We start from the raw sequence: 19,284 nt of genomic DNA, 5'->3' as shown, positions 1-19,284 counted from the left end.
TTTTAAGGAGTAACCTATATCCCCGTTAGGGATCAATAGTGGGTACTGAAAAGAGTCGTAAAAAAGTTGACATGGCTAATCGTTCTAAGGTGGTATTTCGTATCTGGCTTTGGGGAACTAATTGTTATGCATAGATGGTCTTTCATCGAATCGAGATTGACGATAGCTCCAACTTGTGAAGACGACGAAGGAAGGTGATAACCGCCTTTATGTTCACAGCTTTCAAAGTTATAGAGATCTCGGGAAGTTTTCCATATTTTTCCACGTGAATTTTCTTTAGTTCCTTTGCGATCTTTAGTTCTTTTAGCATACCTTTCAGGCAAGCAGTGTTGGCAGTCATATACTCGTAAAGCCGGGTAATTATGTCTTCGTTTTCGTTCAACTCTCTTTCTTTTCTTTCTCGACGCCGTTTTGTTTTGGTTTTCACTTCTTTCTTCTTTGAAAAATTCATACTCATGAATCTCTTTGTTCTAATTTTAATTTGCTGATCTCTGTCGTGGTAAAAATATAGGTCGAGAAAGTTATCGCTTCTCCAGAAGACTTTTCCCGATTTTTCCTGTGTTTCCGTCTCATTGAACATTCAACCTTCTTTGAATAAGTTTGGCTTCAATGAGCCAATTTTGTGGTATATTCTACCTTGTATCTTGTAACACATTGCGGTCTCGGCGGCGTTTTCGAGTTTGCTTGAAGTGTTAAAAGAAGTAAAAGAGAACAACATATTAAAGCCCAAAATATTGCTCAAAAACCGTTCTGAGAGTACAGATGATCCATCGTATAGAGCTTTAATGTCGTTATCTTTGATTGTAGAGGGAAATGTTGTGTATACATCACTTTAACCACATCACCATTCCCATAAATCATGTGAGAGGTGTCACAATCATCACCCAGACATTCTGTCGCCAGACCATCCGCTCTGACAAGCTGACCCAGCAGTTGTCGAGCACTCGGAACCAAGATACACACACAGACATTCCGAATAACACACGACAACACAGTTATAATCAACCCTTGCCCCCTGGATATATTATACACTATAAAAAGGGATATAAGAAATAATTTATGAACTAACAACAACCATGCAAAGGTGACTAAAGAGCACCTCAGAATTTTACAGATTCGGCCCTTCCTCCCACAAAAACGGAGTGCAGAGCTCCAGGAGAGGGTCGGTGTCTGACGTGCCCTGTGTATCATAGTGTACAGAACTGTGCGTGAACTGTGTAAATAAAGTGAAGAAACTGAAGATTGTGATTTGAAACCCCAGGGGGGTACACAGGTAGCTACGTAGTTGGCTACAGTTGTACAAACTTGGCCCGAATTACAGCAAATAGTTCTCCTTTCTTTTTTCCATAATAGTGCTTCACGGTACTTGCATTTGAATTCCCCCAGTCTGCCTACTGAGTGGGGCGCGATAAATAAAGTGAAGATGCCATGTCGTAGGCTCTTTCTAAATCTAAAAAGCAAGCTACTAGGTAATCTTTCCTCTCAAACTTGAGAGGATGTCGTGTTCTAAGTTGACCAAATGGTCGAGACTACTTCGATTTTTCCTGAAACCACATTAGGCAGGAACTATTATATTTTGTGATTCGAGAATGAATTTTAATCTGTTATTGACCATACGTTCTAATACTTTGCATAAGCAGTTAGTAAGCGCTATAGGGCGATAAGAGGAAGGACTCTTTGGGTCTTTTCCCTTTTTTGAGAATAGGTATGACGTGGGCATGTTTCCTTGTTTTTGAGAATTCGTGATTGACCCAAATTTCGTTGTATAATTCTAATAATTTTTTGAGTGAGATTGAATTTAAATGTTGGAACATCTCATACCTAATCCAATCTGGGCCAGCAGAGGTTCCTCTGCACTAGCTTAAGACTTGTTCAAGCTCATGTAGTTGGAAGGGAATGTGTTTGTGGTGTGTCTGTGTATGGAAGATCAGTGGTTCTGCTTCCCGTCTTTGTTTATGTTGTAAGAAGGTTGGAGAATAGTTATCCGTGTTGCTTGCTTGTGTAAATGTGTCTGCTATTGTGTTTGCGATATCGGTGGGCGTATCTACAAACGTGTTTCCTAGGTTCAAGGTCTTTATGGTTGGTGTGTATTTGCCGTCGATTCTTCGGACGGCTGACCAGATTTGTATTATAGGGATACGCATGTTTATTGTTGAGATGCAGTCATGCCAGGACTTTCGTTTGGCCTGTTTAATGGTTTTATGCGCCTCTGCTTGCGCCTTTTTAAAAGTAATTAAGTCGGGTGAAATCGGGTTATTTTTAAAAGTACGGTAAGCCCTATTCCGCTTGCAAAGTGCTTTTCTGCAGTCTGATGTCCACCAAGGAACTCTATGCTTGTGAAATACCGAGGTTTTTTATATGTGCTTATGCGCTGAATTCAAGATTGATATTGTTAAATTTAATATTTTGTCATCCATATTATCCCCTGTGATGTTGACGTTGGTAGTTCTGCGATATATTTCCCAGTTGGCTTTAGTCATGTTGAATTTGGGACAGGGAGGGGGTGGGTTGTCCCCGTAGGCTGGAGCAGCCGTAGAGTGGTCACCCCCTATTTTTAAGATGACTGGGAAATGATCGCTGAGCATGGTGTCGTCATGCGTAGTCCATTGTATGATGTCAGACAACGCAGGGGATGATATGGATAAATCAATGCATGTAAAGGAACCCCTAGTATCGTCTACACGAGTGGGACTGCCAGTGTTTAGGAGGACCAGGTTGTTGGAGTTGAGGACTTCTTCCATCTGCTCCCCTCGAGCAGATACACTGTCGCTACCCCACGTGTGATGATGGGAGTTGAAGTCTCCTACTATGAGTTTATGGTGGGGCAGTTGTTTTATTGAGTTGTTTACTTCCTCTACTGGGAATACTTGGTCGGGAGGTAAGTATATGGAGCAGATGATTGCAAGTTTGTTGTGCAGTTTGGTTTTGATAGCGACTGCTTCCAAGGTTGTGGTTAGTGGAAATTCTACTTGGGGAAGGCAGTCTCTGACTGCAACTGCGACCCCCCCCCCCCTGTCCTTCCTATAGATGGCAAAGTTTTTGAGTTGGAATTCAGCACTGGGCTTTAGGAACATTTCCTTTAGACATATGACTGAGGGGTTGATTAGGGAGTTGAAAATAACTAGGTCATTTAATTTACTGGATTATTTTCATTTTTATTATTATTATTATTATTTTTTTACTTTATTTTATCTATTTATCTATCTATTTTATTTTAATTTTATTTTTTTCTTAATTTGTGTTATTTATTTGCTTCGGTTTCTTCATTTCTTGGCCTTAGTGGGAGAGGTGTGTTTAGCCCCCGATGCTCGTTCTGGGCTAGAAATAGGACTTAATAGTCGCTTATAGGAACCGGAGGTCTCCATATGAATATCCTCTTCCATACGTGTAGGCACACGTTTGGGAGGCTCAAGGATGGCCAGGGAAGGAAGGTGCGAGTGTGTCTCTTTGGTAGTTGGGCGGAGGTCTTTGTCCTTATTGGGGTGCTTGCTCTCAGTTTGCGTTTCAATGGTTCTGTACGTTTTCTTTACAGCCGAAGCATAGAAAGTTGCTCCGGAGGGACTAGTTGGGGTAACTAGTCTTTCCATCCCACGCTTCCGTGCTTTGTAGAAGGATATGCCACGTGTTGTCTTCTTTGTACAGATTTTTTTTTTTTTTTTTTTCTATTTTGAAGGTGGGACAGTCTCGGGAGGTGGATGCATAGTTGTTATTGGAGGGGCAGTTTACACATTGAAGCACATTTGCAGAGCAAGCATGGACACCAAAACCTGGCATCCTTATATACACACCCTGCGTACGCTTAAGTAGCAAACGACCCATCCTGACTGAAACATGGCTCGGCAGGGCCTAGGTTGTGCTTTCATGAGGATATAAATGCCTGTAGTACAGGCGTAATATGGACTTAACCTACACAAATGTAATACAAGGCCGAAGGCCAGCTATTTCTACACAACATATACATTCCTTCTCCATCCCATTTTTGCAGCGGCGATGCTATAAGCCAAAATATTGCGTAGAAGCCTATGCGGGGGACTCTGTTCACCACATCACCACCACCACCACCTCCACTGCTAACACCATCTCCACCACCAAATACCACCACACCTGACAACACAGCTGACAATGTGCTTTCTTCCAAATGAAGAGAAGATGAGGGAAATTCAAGAGGAAGAGAAAATAGCTGGCGAAGGAGAAACATACGGGGCTGGGATCTCGCTTGTGCATGATCAAACACCTTTTTGGTAAGCTTTGTCATTGAGCAGAGGAAAGGCGCTCATTGCTGGTCAAAATAAACCACTCTGCAATGATTTGATAAAGTGATGACACCTCAGCAGTGAGGTTTTAAACCGGTAAAAGCGCAAAATATTCAATAATAAAAAGGACCGCTTGGCGAGTAATAAATACATTTTAATCTAATATATATGTAGTTGTCCTTAGGGTACGCAGGGGTTGAAACGAGGATCTGAGTTGACGCTGACTGCAGGTCATTCTAAAAAGAATGCTTTTATTGTAATAAATTTGTACAAACTACAGATATACATAAATACCGACCAATAACAATAAATATACATAAATACCAACCAATACGTTGAGTCGTAACTCCCACATCACACATTTGACATCTGGTATATAAATCATATCACGAAATTCGTATAGAAATAATATCACACACTAAACCAATATTGACTTACAGACTCGTGCGTCTCCTTTGGTCCCTGCGTCCGTTGACTTACTTGGTATGACTATGGTCAAGTGATGACTTGGCGACAATATGTAACTTGTCCCTCCCTCTAACTGCGTATAACCCATTGGACGACTCTTTGACCAATGCCAGTTAGAGAGAAGACAACCTTATCATTGCCGCCCTCACACACACTACTATTTCCCCCACACACACTCGCCCAGGTCGATGCCGGGGTCGGGGGTAAGTGACATTTTTAACGGACGTACAACGCACACATTATTTACTCCACTATGATCTTTCACAAGAAAAGAAAATAAAAATATTTGCTGTCAACTTATTCAGTATACATTATATAATAATGTGTGTGAATATAATAAAAATCACACAATAGATAACAGATATACAATGCTGAAAACTTTAAACGCTCGTATTTCAAAACCACAAATATTTGCAATTAAAAATACGCCAAATAATGATAATCAATTGTAGCAGCCTGAAGATGCTTCTGGTAGTGCATAATTGGTATATCTTTATTCCCACGCCTGTTTTTTTTTTTCTTGTTTTTTTTTATCTTGAAAAACAGAGAGACGGGCTCCATCTAAGTGAAAAAAGCGGAAAAAAGGGGTGACGTAAGTGACCATACTAACAACACCTGCACTCGCGTCGTATGGCGATTTTTTTTAAAGCAGCCAAGAAAGTGTTTATAGGATCTTTAAGTATTACCATGAAAAATCAGAAGTCTGTAGTACAAAAAATACGACGTACGTATTCGATTACGTCAAAAAAACGTTATGACGTCATAACTTTATGATGTTATAACGTAGCAAGTTTTCGGGTTCATAATATATTTCTACCTATATTTCAAACAAAGCCTGAAATTTTCTAGTTGAAAGACTATAAACTTTTTTTTTATATGAATTTTCTTTTGTTAGGTGTTCAGTCCCCAGCCCTGCGTACGACAGTTTTGGTCAAAGCCCTTGGAAACACTCGTTTTGTGTAGTATATTAAGTTTTCGGGTTCATAATATATTTCTACCTATATTTTAAACAAAGCCTGAAATTTTCTAGTTGAAAGACTATAAACTTTTTTTTTATATGAATTTTCTTTTGTTCAGTCCCCAGCCCTGCGTACGACAGTTTTGGTCAAAGCCCTTGGAAACACTCGTTTTGTGTAGTATATTAAGTTTTCGGGTTCATAATATATTTCTACCTATATTTTAAACAAAGCCTGAAATTTTCTAGTTGAAAGACTATAAACTTTTTTTTTATATGAATTTTCTTTTGTTCAGTCCCCAGCCCTGCGTACGACAGTTTTGGTCAAAGCCCTTGGAAACACTCGTTTTGTGTAGTATAGTAAGTTGTTGCATCAGTCGTCAGGTGGCTAGACGTGGTGTGGGACCTTTACCACAATTCTTTATATTATTTTATGTTCCGTAAATGATAAAATCATCTCGAAGAAATAATCCACGTTCAGCTACATGAGTGCTCAAACTTAAATCTAAATAAAATAAAAGTGTCACACCAGAAAAGCTTCTAATTCTCCAAAGTGATTATCTTTTCATTGACAAAAGTTGGTGAAGACTGCTGCGCAGCATATTTGTCAACGTACATCTATTAAAACATTATCAAATTAAGGATTAGTGTCCACTTTTTTGCTGCTGGGTGAAATTGAGTCTTTGAATTGTAAAAAATTACATGAATTCAATCTGACATGGCTTACAAATCACACTACATTCTTTTTAATTTTTGAAAAAATACAAATACATAGAATTTAGTAAATGATATGTTCCCAGCCATTTCGGACGGTTCGTGCGAAACTTTTTATATAGAAGATTGACTGATTTTGGAACGCACCTAAGCTAAAGGTTGCCCAACCCTGGATTGTGCATTAATAAGAACATAAGAATAAAAGTGTCTATAAGAGACTATAAGACTTACACTAGGTAGCTCCAGATCCATTACCACCAGAGGCTTAGAATAATCTAATTCTGTGTGTATATACGAATACTCGTAGATGAACTTGCCCTTTTGGATTAATCATAATCCTCCCTTGAATAATGGTTCACTGATATTTCTTACCCTAGCAATTGACCCAAATATAGTAAAATTGAGTTGACTTATAACTCTCCGGCACGTTTCTGATTTTTCCACCTCGTGAAATATTCCACTTGGAATGGTTTCCCTCCATCTACTATAAGTTTTAATTGAATCTCCTGCTGTAAAGAAAGGATGCAGTTGTGGTCCCCTGTATTCTGTGTGCTTTTTCAAATACATTTGAGTGGACATAGGAATTTTCACGTAACCAAGGAAGGAAAAGATCACATTGGTATAATGTGTAATATCAGAACAAAACCGTTCGTAATTGATTAGCTTCACTCTACCGGAGAATTTGGCTTTAAATGTCGGGTAAGTATTTATGTCATCTTCCACGCGTCTGCACATTTTCTCGGTATCAGTCAACCATCCAAAGTTCTTAATGGAAAATATCACGGGGCGAGGATCACGTATGAGATTGATAACCTTAAGATGGGCTGGGAATCTGGACAGATCCCTCTGAATCCACGAAAGGCGAAGTCGAACGGTTTTAACGACGATGGTTGTTGCAGCCTTGCACTTTGCCAAAATGTCAAAACTCTTCTGACAATCATACATAGGTTTCTCCTTCAATTCCTGACATAACTTTGCATCATCATTCAAGAGGGTAAATACATTCTTATTCCCCGTCATGAAACTGATAAATGAATCGTTGAAAGAACAAGAAAATATTTCTGTAAGGAGCTTCGAGTAGCAACTTTCCATTGAACAAATGTCTCTCAAAAAGAGGTCCGGTTCGAAGAAGTAGATGGAACCTGGAACAGAAGAGATAAGTTCTCCTATAAAAGACGAACCACTCCGTGGCAAAGATGAAGACAGTAAAATAAAATTCTTTCTTGGGTTGCTTATGTTATCCTTCCCATCGACCAGTCTTCCTATTACTGTATCGTTGATGAAAACCTTTCCTTCGTCCACTTTTACAGTTATACTTGCTTTATCTGAAAAAAAAGAATATGAAATAAAACGTTTATAAAGAAAAAATGGAGGTATATACGCAATTTTGAGTGTATGTATAAACAAGTATACAAATAATCACATAACAAACAAATAAAAGAAAACAGCAAACAAAAATAGATACATCGATATACTAAAGAAATAAAAAGATAAATGAATAGATATAACAGAAATGAATATATAGATAAGTTGATATTGAATAAATAAAACTAATGAAATAAATAAATAGATAGATTAATAATTGAATGAATTTGTAAATAAATACATACATAAATAGATAAACGAAAAAATAAACAAGTAAATAGATAGATAAATGATTAGATGACACTCAGGACCACGTCAGGAGATATAGAAAATATTAAACAGATATATTTCATACCTAACTGGGTCACAGAGTTGTTGAGGTATTCTGGGTCGAGTTGATTATCATAAGTGCCGTTGATAATGTTCATATTTTCATCCATATTTTCATCCATATTCAGTATCAGGGCCACTATACCGATAAGGGCGAGAACACGCAAGAACTTTTTCTTCAAAGTAAATAGCAAGCGAAGATTCTTGAATAAGGATCGGATAAAGGTATTACTCATTTTCTCCACCTTAGAAGACACCTGAGTTAAACCGTCGAAGGATCGTGTTGCTACTTTTCTTATGGTGATGTTTGAAATCTGGAAAGGGATAGATAAAGAAGTAATTACTTGGATTTTTATTCATATATTTATAAGAAAACCATGAAAAATATTTGCAGTTAAACGCAGTATTAACATATTCATTTTGTCTGAGGTGCAACGATGCAGAAAAACTTCCATGCGTTTATCTACTTTGTAGAAAAAAAACATATAGATGAAACGACTTGATATAGTATACTGACTGAGAGGGTTGAAAAACCACCCCACTTTTTCATTGAAAATAAATAATTTTCTTGCACTTTTTATAGTTCAAAATTAGGTTAGGATGACGGACAATCGAACAGAACTTGATTACCTTAGTTACCACATCATGGTAAATGGGTATTGTCCGTAGGTGAATTAGATTAGACTCCAAATATCTTTGGACTAATAATTGATTTCTTTTTTTTCTTTTTTTTCTTTTTTTTTTTTTACAAGCCCACCGGCTGCGCCGGCCCAGCTACGCCGGGGGCCTTGGCCTGCGGCGCTGCGCGCCCTGGGCTACGCCCCTTTTTTGGAAAATAAAGAGTTCTTCTTCGAGTTCTTCTTCGAGTTCTTCTTCGAGTTCTTCGAGTTCTTCTTCGAGTTCTTCGAGTTCTTTTTCGAGTTCTTCGAGTTCTTCTTCGAGTTCTTCGAGTTCTTCCTCGAGTTCTTCGAGTTCTTCTCCGAGTTCTTCTTCGAGTTCTTCGAGTTCTTCTTCGAGTTCTTCGAGTTCTTCTTCTTCGAGTTCTTCTTCTTCGAGTTCTTCTTCTTCGAGTTCTTCTTCGAGTTCTTCTCTTTCGAGTTCTTCGAGTTCTTCTTTTTCGAGTTCTTCGAGTTCTTCTTTTTCGAGTTCTTCGAGTTCTTCTTTTTCGAGTTCTTCGAGTTCTTCGAGTTCTTCTTCTTCTTCGAGTTTTTCGATTTCTTCTTCGAGTTCTACTACTTCTTCTTCGAGTTCTTCGAGTTCTTCTTCCTCTTCTTCGAGTTCTTCGAGTTCTTCTTCTTCTTCTTTTCTTCTTCTTCTTCGAGTTCTTCCTCTTCTTCTTCTTCGATTTCTTCGAGTTCTTCTTCTTCTTCGAGTTCTTCTTCTTCACCGTAGTTGGCGGTGTAACCGATTTACCACCAAACGCGAAGGTGTGACCGAATTACCACCGGACGGCGTAAGCAACCATTAAGAAAATTTATATTAGAATCTTAAGGCTATCGACCCATAAGGGGGTCATTAAGCCTGGTGTGAACCTACGATCCTGTTTAATTTACCATTACAATTTCCACTACAGTCCCGTTGTGCGCAAATAAAACACTACTTTGTCAATAAGGATACAGTCATTGGCCAAAAGATTTGTTACGTTTAATTGAATGTTCTTGAGTCTACAGTGATGTATAAGCGCCTGGCGCTGTGTGTTATATTTCTTGCAGTGTATGAGTATGTGTCTTACAGATAGTGTAGTGTTGCAGGTATTGCACTGGGGAGGAAATACGCCAGTGATGTAAGGATCTAGGTGGGTGATGTAGGTGGAATTCATCCTCAGCCTTGCTATGGCGATTTCCTCCCGTCTATTTCTTCTGTATGATGTTGACCAGTCTGTTATGTGCTCCTTGTGTTTGTGTGTCCAACTGGTGTTGCCAGTGGGCGTGTAATTGTTTTTTTATGATAGAATTGAAAGTGTCTATGTCTATGGGTATATCTGTGATACAGTCCTTTTCTAACGCAGATTTGGCCAGCGTGTCCGCTTTCTCGTTCCCGGGGATCCCAATGTGGCTGGGAACCCAAGAGAGAGTAATGGACATGTTGGTCGTCGAGAGTGCACTAATGATTTTGCCCAAGGAGAGAATTCCTCATTTGGTTACCTGATTTAATTGACTGTAATGCACTCAAAGAATCTGAGAAAATAACAAAGTTACTAAGTGTGTCAGATTGAGCATTTTCTATCGCTTTGGATATTCCGAAGAGTTCGGCAATATAAATGCTCGTATGGTCCGGCAATCTGAACATCATCCGGGTTGTGGAGCTATATAACCCTGTCCCTGTCTTACGGCCACACTTGGAACCATCCGTATACAGTGCCCTGTGGTCAATGTACCCGTTGATGACTTGTAGGGTCTTCTGTCGGAGTTCTTCTACCGAGCACGATTTCTTCTGGAGGTCTTCATTGATGTTGACGTTCAGGGTGATCTTTTCCCACGTTGGTATGTGGAACGTCTTCAATTTTTCAATAGACCACAGTGGCACTGAATATTGTTCGCACAAGGATCGGATCCTGACGGAAAAGGGATTAAGGCTGGAGTTGGTAAAGTGCTTGTATTGGGACACCGCCCGCTTGCAGGGATGTCGTGGGATACGAAGCACTTTGGCGGCGCGCGGCGTAGCGGAGTGTAAGGAGTTCGCGCCTGTAGTTGAGTGGAGGGGGGGACATTGGCTTCAACTTCCAGCCTCTCGATTCTTGTGCAGCGTAATGCTCCAAGTGCAAGTCGCAGGCCTTTGTTTTGGATGATGTTCAGGGGTTGTAATGTGGTTGTTGTTGCCGAACCATAAATCTGACACCCATAGTCTAATTTAGATCTAATTAGGGACTCATAAATCATTAGCAAAGATTTCCTATCTGCTCCCCAATTTGTGCCCGTTAGTTTGCGTAGCAAATTAAGTCTCTTGTTGCACGCATCAACTAGATACTTTACATGGGCCTTCCAGTTTAGCCTGGAGTCCAGTTTCAGGCCAAGGAAAAAGGTTGAATTTTGTACTGGAATGGGATTTCCATGTAATTGCAGATCGATTTCTGCCTGGGCTCTGCGTGAAAATACAACCACTGTTGACTTTACTTCCGAAAACTTAAATCCCCATTCGTCAGACCATTCCTGGAGCGAGTTCAGGGCAAGTTGTACGCGAGAGCCGGAAAAACTAGCGTTCGATGAGGAATGCCAGATTCCAACGTCGTTAGCGTTTAATGAGTATTTAAGGTTCCGAGGTGGAGCAGGTAGAATATCGTTGATAAGTAACATAAATAATGTGGGGCTCAATACACTTCTCTGTGGTACGCCATTTTCTTGTGTGCGTACTGATGAAAAGCAACCTTGAATTTTGACAGAGAATGTTTGTTCTAGAAGAAAATTTTGAATAGAAATAGGGAGATTCCCACTAAGGCCAAGTGCATAGAGTTTTTCGAGGATACCACGTCGCCATGCCATGTCGTAGGCTCTTTCTAAATCTAAAAAGCAAGTTACAAGGAAATTTTTCCTCTCGAAACTTGAAAGGATATCATGTTCTAAGTTGACCAAATGGTCGAGACTACTTCGATTTTTCCTGAAACCACATTGGGCAGGAACTATTAAAACTTGAGATTCGAGAATTAATTTTAATCTGTTATTGACCATACGTTCTAATACTTTGCATAAGCAGTTGGTAAGCGCTATAGGGCGATAAGAGGAAGGAATATTTGGATCCTTCCCCTTTTTGAGAATAGGTATGACGTGGGCATGTCTCCATGTTTCTGGGAAGTCATGATTAATCCAAATTTCGTTGTATAGTTCCAGTAATTTGTTGAGTGAGATTGAATTTAGATGTTGCAGCATCTCATACTTAACCTCATCCAGGCCAGCAGAGGTCCCTCTACACGAGCTTAAAGCCTGTTTAAGCTCGTGTAGTTGGAAGGGAGTATTGTATTCGTGGTGTGTATGTGTACTGAAGACCAGTGGTTCTGCTTCCCGTCTTTGTTTATGCTGTAGGAATGTTGGCGAATAGTTATCTGCATTGCTTGTTTGTGTAAATGTATCTGCTATAATGTTTGTGATCTCGGTGGGGGTATCAACAAATGTGGTTCCTATTGTCAAAGTATTTATGGTAGTTGCATGTTTGCCGTCAATTCTTCGGACGGCTGACCAAATCTGCGTTAGATGGGTGTGTATGTTTATTGTCGAAATAAAATCACGCCAAGACTTTCGCTTGGAGTGTTTAATGGTTTTACGGGCCTCTGCTTGCGCCTTTTTAAAAGTAAGCAAGTTGGGTAAAATTGGGTTCTTTTTAAAAGTTCGATAAGCCCTATTCCGCTTGCAAAGTGCTTTTCTGCAGTCTGATGTCCACCAAGGAACTCTATGCTTGTGAAATGCCGAGGTCTTTGGTATGTGCTTATGCGCTGAATTCAAAATGGATAAGGTTAAATTGACTACTTCGTCATCCATATTGTCCCCTGTGGTGCTGACGTTGGTAGTACGTCGATACATTTCCCAGTTGGCTTTCCTCATGATGAATTTGGGACAGGGAGGGGGTGGGTTGTCTCCATAGGCTGGAGCAGCCGTAACGTGGTCACCCCCTATTTTTAGGATGACTGGGAAATGATCGCTGAGCATGGTGTCGTCATGCGTAGTCCATTCTATGTCGTCAGACAGCGCAGGAGACTATATGGATAAATCGATGCATGAAAAGGTGCCCCTAGCATTGTCTATACGAGTGGGATCGCCAGTGTCTAGGAGGACCAGGTTGTTGATATTCAGAACTGCCTCCATCTGCTCCCCTCGAGCACATGATCTATCACTCCCCCACATGTGATGGTGGGAGTTAAAGTCTCCGACTATAAGTTTATGGTGGGGCAGCTGTCGGATAAGGTTATTTACCTCCTGTAGCGGAAATGGTTGGTCTGGAGGTAAATACATGGAGCAAATGGACGCAAGTTTGTTCTGTACTTTCGTTTTTACGGCAACTGCCTCCAAAGTTGTGGATAATGGCAGCTCCGCTTGGGGAAAGCAGTCGCTGACAGCAACTGCGACCCCCCCCCTCCCCTCCAGGCGCGAACCTGGTGTAATTGAACACTGGGATTTAGGAATGTTTCCTGTAGACATATAACTGAGGGGCTGAATATAGAGTTGAAAATAGATAGGTCATTTACTTTATTTCTAATACCTCGGCAATTCCACTGGATGATTTTTTTTTTTTTTTTCGATTTCTTCCTTTCTTGGCCCTAGTGGGAGAGGTGTGTTTTGCCCCCGATGCTCGGCTGGATATTGGACTTAATAGTCGTTTGCATGAGCCGGCGATCTCCATGGGGACATCCTCTTCCACTTGTGTAGGCACACGTAGTGGAAGCTCTGGGATAGTCGGGGAAGGAAGGTGCGAGTGCGTGGTTTGTTTGGTAGGTGGGCAGAGATCTTTGTCCTTATTAGAGTGCTTGCTCTCAGTTTGTGTTTCAACGGTTCTGTATGTTTTCTTAACTGCAGAAGCATAGGAAGTTGCTCCGGAGGGCCTAGTTGTGGTAACTTGTCTTTCCATCACACGCTTCCGTGCTTCGTAGAAGGAGATACCAGAAGTTGCTTTCTCGGTACAAATTTTTTTCTATTTTGAAGGTGGGACAATCTCGGGAGGTGGATGCATGACTGTTGTTAGAGGGGCAGTTGACACATTGAAATACATTTGTAGAGCAGGCATCTGTAGGATGTTCTCCTGCACACTTACTGCACACGATCGTTTGGCGACGACAAAACTTAGCAAGGTGACCATATTTAAAACACTTATTACACTGCAGAGGGTTGGGGACGTATGGTCGTACGGAAACATTGATGTATCCAACATTGACTTGGTCAGGGAGGGTTGTGGAGTTGAAAGTGAGGATAATAAGGGGCGTGTTGACTCGCATGTTCTTTTCCCGGTCCATTCGCGTTATGAATTTGACATCTAGAATCCCTTCGTCTTTCATTTCTTCAATGATGTCAGACTCGTCCATGGTCATCAAATCTCTGCAGTGGATTACTCTTCTGCAGGAGTTGAGTGACTTAGGGAGGGAGGCAACAACATCGAAGGTATGAAACTTCTTAGCCTTAAGCTAGTCGCGTGTGGCTTTCCCAGAGTTGGTGATAACTTGGAGATCTCCGCTTCGTAGTTTCCTAACCTGGTTGATATCATGAGTATAAATGCACAAACATTTCTTCAGAATAAAGGGATTGAGATCAGCTAATCGGGTTTGATCTGAGTGGAGAAAAAACATGCCTAGCCTTATCTGGGTCGATATGAGGGTCGTCAGGGGAAGTGTTTTTAGTTTGCAGAGGTGGAGTTGAAGACTCCATTCTGCACGTCGGGGTGGGGGACAAGAACCCTGCTACACAAGAAGTGTGCACAGTAGACTCAAAGGGACAATACTACAAGGGTCACACAGTTCCTTGGCGACTGGTGACAGCCGTGAGGAAAGACACGCTGTGTGCCCAATGGGGACGGGGTCTACACTGCTCTAATCTACGAGAGGTTAATACTAAGTTTCGCCGGGCCGGACGACGGATGAGTCTCACGAGCCAGCAAGGACTCGTGCGGATCCCGGAGCTACGACGAAACGGAAAGGTGTAGAAGAGAGAGAGAGAGCTGGGAAACGCCCAGAATTGGGTAGCAGCGATATACTGCCTAAAGGAATTACATCCAACGTTACGTTGGACTATTAGAACAATTCAACTCCAGAGAGTGGCCCTGGCAGGTATGACTGGTTTAAATTAATGAATTTCTCGTCCGCTATGACATAAATTATATAGAATCAATATTTTATTATTTTGTACATTTTATACAACAATGTCACGCTCGGATGTTTTTTACCTTACAAGGGCCATCCTAGTATGTGGCAACATTATTTACAATTTATAAATTAACATGGACACACACAATGGTTCTTATATTACAGTAATTTTGTTCTACAAAAATTCTATATGAGTTAAGGGGACACTGCAGTAGTGGCGTGTTACCACATTACCCCCCCCCCCCGAGTGACTGGTGAAACGATACAGTCTTGGGGGCCCGAGGGTGCTTGGGAGGAATAGGAATAGGAGTGCCGTTGACGGGAGTGCCTGTGGGTGGTACTTCCATAGGAGCCACGTCCGCTGAGGTAGGAATAGGCTGGTCCATGATGGTTGGGGTGTCGGCGGCAGGGGTGGTCCACGTCGACTGCAGCAGCGGTAAGGCAAGTTCACGACGGCTGCGGCTGGGGCGGCGGCGGCAGGGATGGTCCACGTCAGCAGGCGGCGGTGGCAGGGGTGGTCCACGTCGGCAGGGGGGGTCTATGTCGGCAGGCGGCTGGGGCTGCGGCGGCAGGGGTGGTCCACGTCGGCAGGTGGCGGTATGGGTGGTCCACGCCGGCAGGCGACGGCGACAGGGGTGGTCTATGTCGATAGGCGGCGGCGGCGGTAGGGGTGGTCAACGTCGACTGCGGCAGGGCAGGTCCACGACAGATGCGGTGGCGGTGGCGGCAGGGGTGGTCCACGGGGGAAGGCGGCTAGAGCGGCAGGGATGGTCCAAGTCGGCAGGCGGCTGGGGCGGCAGGGTGGCCTATGTAGGCAGGCAACGGCGCTGGTAATCCACTCCGGCAGAGTATGGGGGTGGCGGCGCTAGTAGTTCACTCCGGAAGGCGGCGGCGGCGGCGGCGGCGGCGGCGGCTGTAGTATTCTCCAGCATGCGGCAGCGGCTGTGGCTCCCTCCAGGAGGTCATCAATTGATGCGGTTAATTACCACTTCATGGTGAACGGTCCGGAGTCACCATTTACAGTGGTTAGTTACCATTTCATGATGAATGGTCCGGGGTAAACATTTGATGTAGTTACCTAACACATCATGATATATGGATATCGTTTGTAAGAGAAGGATTAAATTATATTTTAAATTTCTTTGGACTTATTTTTGAATTGCTCGTCCGCCATAACATAAATTATATACAATCAGTATTTTATTACTTTGTGCATTTTATACAACGATGTCACACTCGTATGCTTTTTACCTTACAAGGGCCATCCTAGTATGTGGCAACATTATTTACAATATGTAATTTGATTAACATGGACACACAATTGTTCTTACATTACAGTAATTTTATTTTACAAAAATTCTATATGCGTTAAGGGAGCGCTGCAATAGTGGCGTGTTGTCACAAACTACATCTTTATACTTGGCAGTAGCAGTAACGGAATGTAGTCAGATACTCCTATATTTTCAGTTCAATTTTTTTTATTTTACATTTACTCTGCTTTAGTTTCTCTCTCTATCTATCTATCTACCTATGTATCTATCTATGCATCTATCCAAATATCTATCGTGGGTATTCAAACTTTTGATTAAACGGGATAAAAAAAACACACATGCACACTCAAACACATACACACACGTAACAGTAAATAAAGCCGAAACGTTTCGGAGAATGTTTTGCATCTTCAGTTGGAATAAGGTACCTCTGTGGTGTACATATACCCTACACGTATGCTTGTAGGTGCAAATTGATGCATGATAGAGTTGTGTGGCAATCTGACCTGACCCAACGCTCGAAGACTAGGATGGGTCACCCCAATTAGTTCGCATCTGGTCAAGGCGTCAGATCGGGCCTGAGTATATATACCGCCTGCCCCGAGCGGGTAGGCCAGTCAAATTTAGAAATTCAGATCTGGACAATTCAGACATTGTGACCTCTTTACGCACGTCTCTAGGTCTTCGAGGTCGGTCCCCCACGTGGGGACCACGCCACATCAGTCCTTAGGCCGACGCACAAGTTTCCTCCAAAATGAAGAGCATAAGTCAAACCGAGTGTCAATCCCTCCCTACATAACCTAGTCCAGCAATATACACCCGTATGTTACAGTTCTGATTGAAATTTAAAGTTATTGAAATACGAAGCCTCTAGGAGAGGACATGCCATGGTTCGATTTTATTTGGCTGACAACGTTTTGATATCACTTGTCAGCCTCTTCGATTACCGGGGATTAGGGAGTTGGTCTCCGCCTGGTCCTCCGTAGGTTGTATGAATGAGATAAACCAAGGTGTGTGTGCCAAAATCAGTCAAATCTGATACAAACATTTCTCGCGTGCCAACGGAGTGAAAACTTAGACACACATTCTAGTATGGGCTCCCTCTCTTCTGTGGCCCCAATCCGCAGCCCAGCGCAGCATACGGTTGCCAGTGGTCATACAAAAGTAGTTGGAGATTTATTAGTTATTTTTTAATGTGAGATATGGGCTTCGCGTGCCTGAAAAAATGTCGTTAGTGTGCCAGGTTTTGCACACGTGCCAAGGGTTGCCGACCCCTGTGATAGATCATTGTACAGCTTTCATCGGACTATGTTATTTATATAATGGTCAACGGCTTTGCCTTCCTAGAAAGTGTGAACGGCCTATTACGAATAAGTTTAGAAATCAATGGTTACTTATGAGTAAATAAACCCGGTATTCTGTACCTTGTTAAGACCAAGGTCTAAATATACAGGTCAGACCGTTTGAATTATTGTGCGCAGCTTCTGACGTCATTAGGCTGGGTCCGTTTTCTCTTTGTGAAACACTGAAGAAAACTGTGAAACGCCAAGGAAGACAGGAACTATAATATTTTATATATTATATATATATATATATTTATATATATATATATATATATATATATATACTATATATCATATATATTATATATTCATATATATAGACAGGAACTATAATATTTTATATATATATATTTTATATAATATTTGTCAGAATATAACTAATTGCGTGAAGCGGTGCGAGCGAAGGCAACGACATTCCCGAACGCCGGACCAGCTTCAACTGACAGCTATAGGACCCGAGAACCCCACTTTGAACAGCCAGGTGACGTTCACGGGCCCGCTGCGCCAACTCCCTCAAAATTCGGTCGGAAGTGGTTAGACCTTATATCCTTAGATCTTGGTTAAGACTAAACTACCAAAAATTTCGTCAAACGACTGGAAAAAGATAAATGTGTAATTTGAAAATGAAACAGAAAAAGAAAGAACTAAAGGAGGGGCGATGATGACTGAAAAATTAGTAAATAGATTAATGAATGTATAATTAACACACGAATAAATAGATGAGTAATTACGTAGATGAATAAATATAACAAATCAACGATAGAAAATAAAAGTAGACGGAAAATATAAAAGAATCCTTACGATATTTAATGTAGCACCCAAGATATGGAATGATGATGATTACCAAATATTTTCAGAAACATCTCTTCTCTTAAGAAAAAATATTGAAGAAAATAATAATGTAATTTTCAGAGATGTCTTCCACTGCAAGGGAAAATGGAGAACAAGAGATGTTGAAAATTATTTTGGAAATACTTTGCCAAATATTACAATGGGTTAAAGAGGTGACACGATCAGGAGAAGACACTCCATTAGAACGAAATCTGATACTAAGCGACGTGATATTACCGAATCTTTGAAGTAAATGTGACTCATAACAATAACAATGTGACGCTTGAATTACACATGACAGTGAAAATTAAAGAGCAAAATAAATAGATAGATGAATAAATAATACAGGCAATGGTGATACAAATCTGGGAAAACAAATTTCTCCCGTTTGGGATAGGCATTTATATATATGTAACATCTGTCTTCAGAAAAGTAAATATTATTGTCTTACGATTTTGGAAGTCGAGATCAGATTTAGATAAAAAGAATATTGTGTGTGTGTGTGTGTGTGTGTGTGTGTGTGTGTGTGTGTGTGTGTGTGTGTGTGTGTGTGTGTGTGTGTGTGTGTGTGTGTGTGTGTGTGTGTGTGTGTGTGTGTGTGTGTGTGTGTGAGAGAGAGAGAGAGAGAGAGAGGGAGAGAGAGAGAGGGGGGGTGAGATTGTGTATTTACCTAGTTGTATTTTACGGGACGAGAGCTATGCTCGTAGTGACCCGTTTTCGTATCTCTCTACATCCAGTTTATTCTTAAAATCGTGTATAGTTTTGGCATTCACTGTTTCTCCGTTTAGTTTGTTCCAGACATCAATCACTATATGTGGGAAGCTTTTTTTCGGACCTCTTCTGTAGCTGTCTTTCCATAGTTTCTTTTTGTGTCCTCTTGTTTCTCTTTTGTCCCATTTTAATAAGTCGTCTCTATCGCGAATTTCCAACCCTTTCATAATTCTGTAAATGGTCAACAAATCACCTCTTTCTCTTC

At 41.2% G+C, this 19,284-nt stretch overlaps 1 protein-coding gene across 1 annotated transcript; it reads right to left on the bottom strand.

The window, feature by feature from the left end:
- Positions 1 to 6,720: 6,720 nt before the first annotated feature.
- LOC143019950 (carbohydrate sulfotransferase 5-like) lies at positions 6,721 to 15,249 on the bottom strand. Its single transcript, XM_076175979.1, has 3 exons — positions 15,130 to 15,249; positions 8,111 to 8,399; positions 6,721 to 7,715 (listed from the first exon to the last, which is right to left on the bottom strand). Exons 1-3 carry the CDS (start codon positions 15,247 to 15,249, stop codon positions 6,721 to 6,723), a joined length of 1,404 nt encoding a protein of 467 aa, XP_076032094.1.
- Between the last annotated feature and the right edge of the window lie 4,035 nt (positions 15,250 to 19,284).

Source organism: Oratosquilla oratoria, chromosome 3 (assembly GCF_046742065.1).
Source record: "Oratosquilla oratoria isolate Oo_2021 chromosome 3, ASM4674206v1, whole genome shotgun sequence".
NCBI classification, from domain to species: Eukaryota; Metazoa; Arthropoda; class Malacostraca; order Stomatopoda; family Squillidae; genus Oratosquilla; species Oratosquilla oratoria.
Note: the sequence above shows the minus strand (reverse complement) of the source record. Positions and strands in the feature narration are given on the sequence as shown.

Excerpts from the sequence above, each read along its gene's own strand:
- LOC143019950 (XM_076175979.1), bottom strand. The coding sequence starts at position 15,249 with ATGGACCAGCCTATTCCTACCTCAGCGGACGTGGCTCCTATGGAAGTA. Across the intron at positions 8,400-15,129 it reads ACCCTCGGGCCCCCAAGACT|ATTTCAAACATCACCATAAG; the intron begins GTATCGTTTCAC and ends ATCCCTTTCCAG. Across the intron at positions 7,716-8,110 it reads CAACTCTGTGACCCAGTTAG|ATAAAGCAAGTATAACTGTA; the intron begins GTATGAAATATA and ends CTTTTTTTTCAG.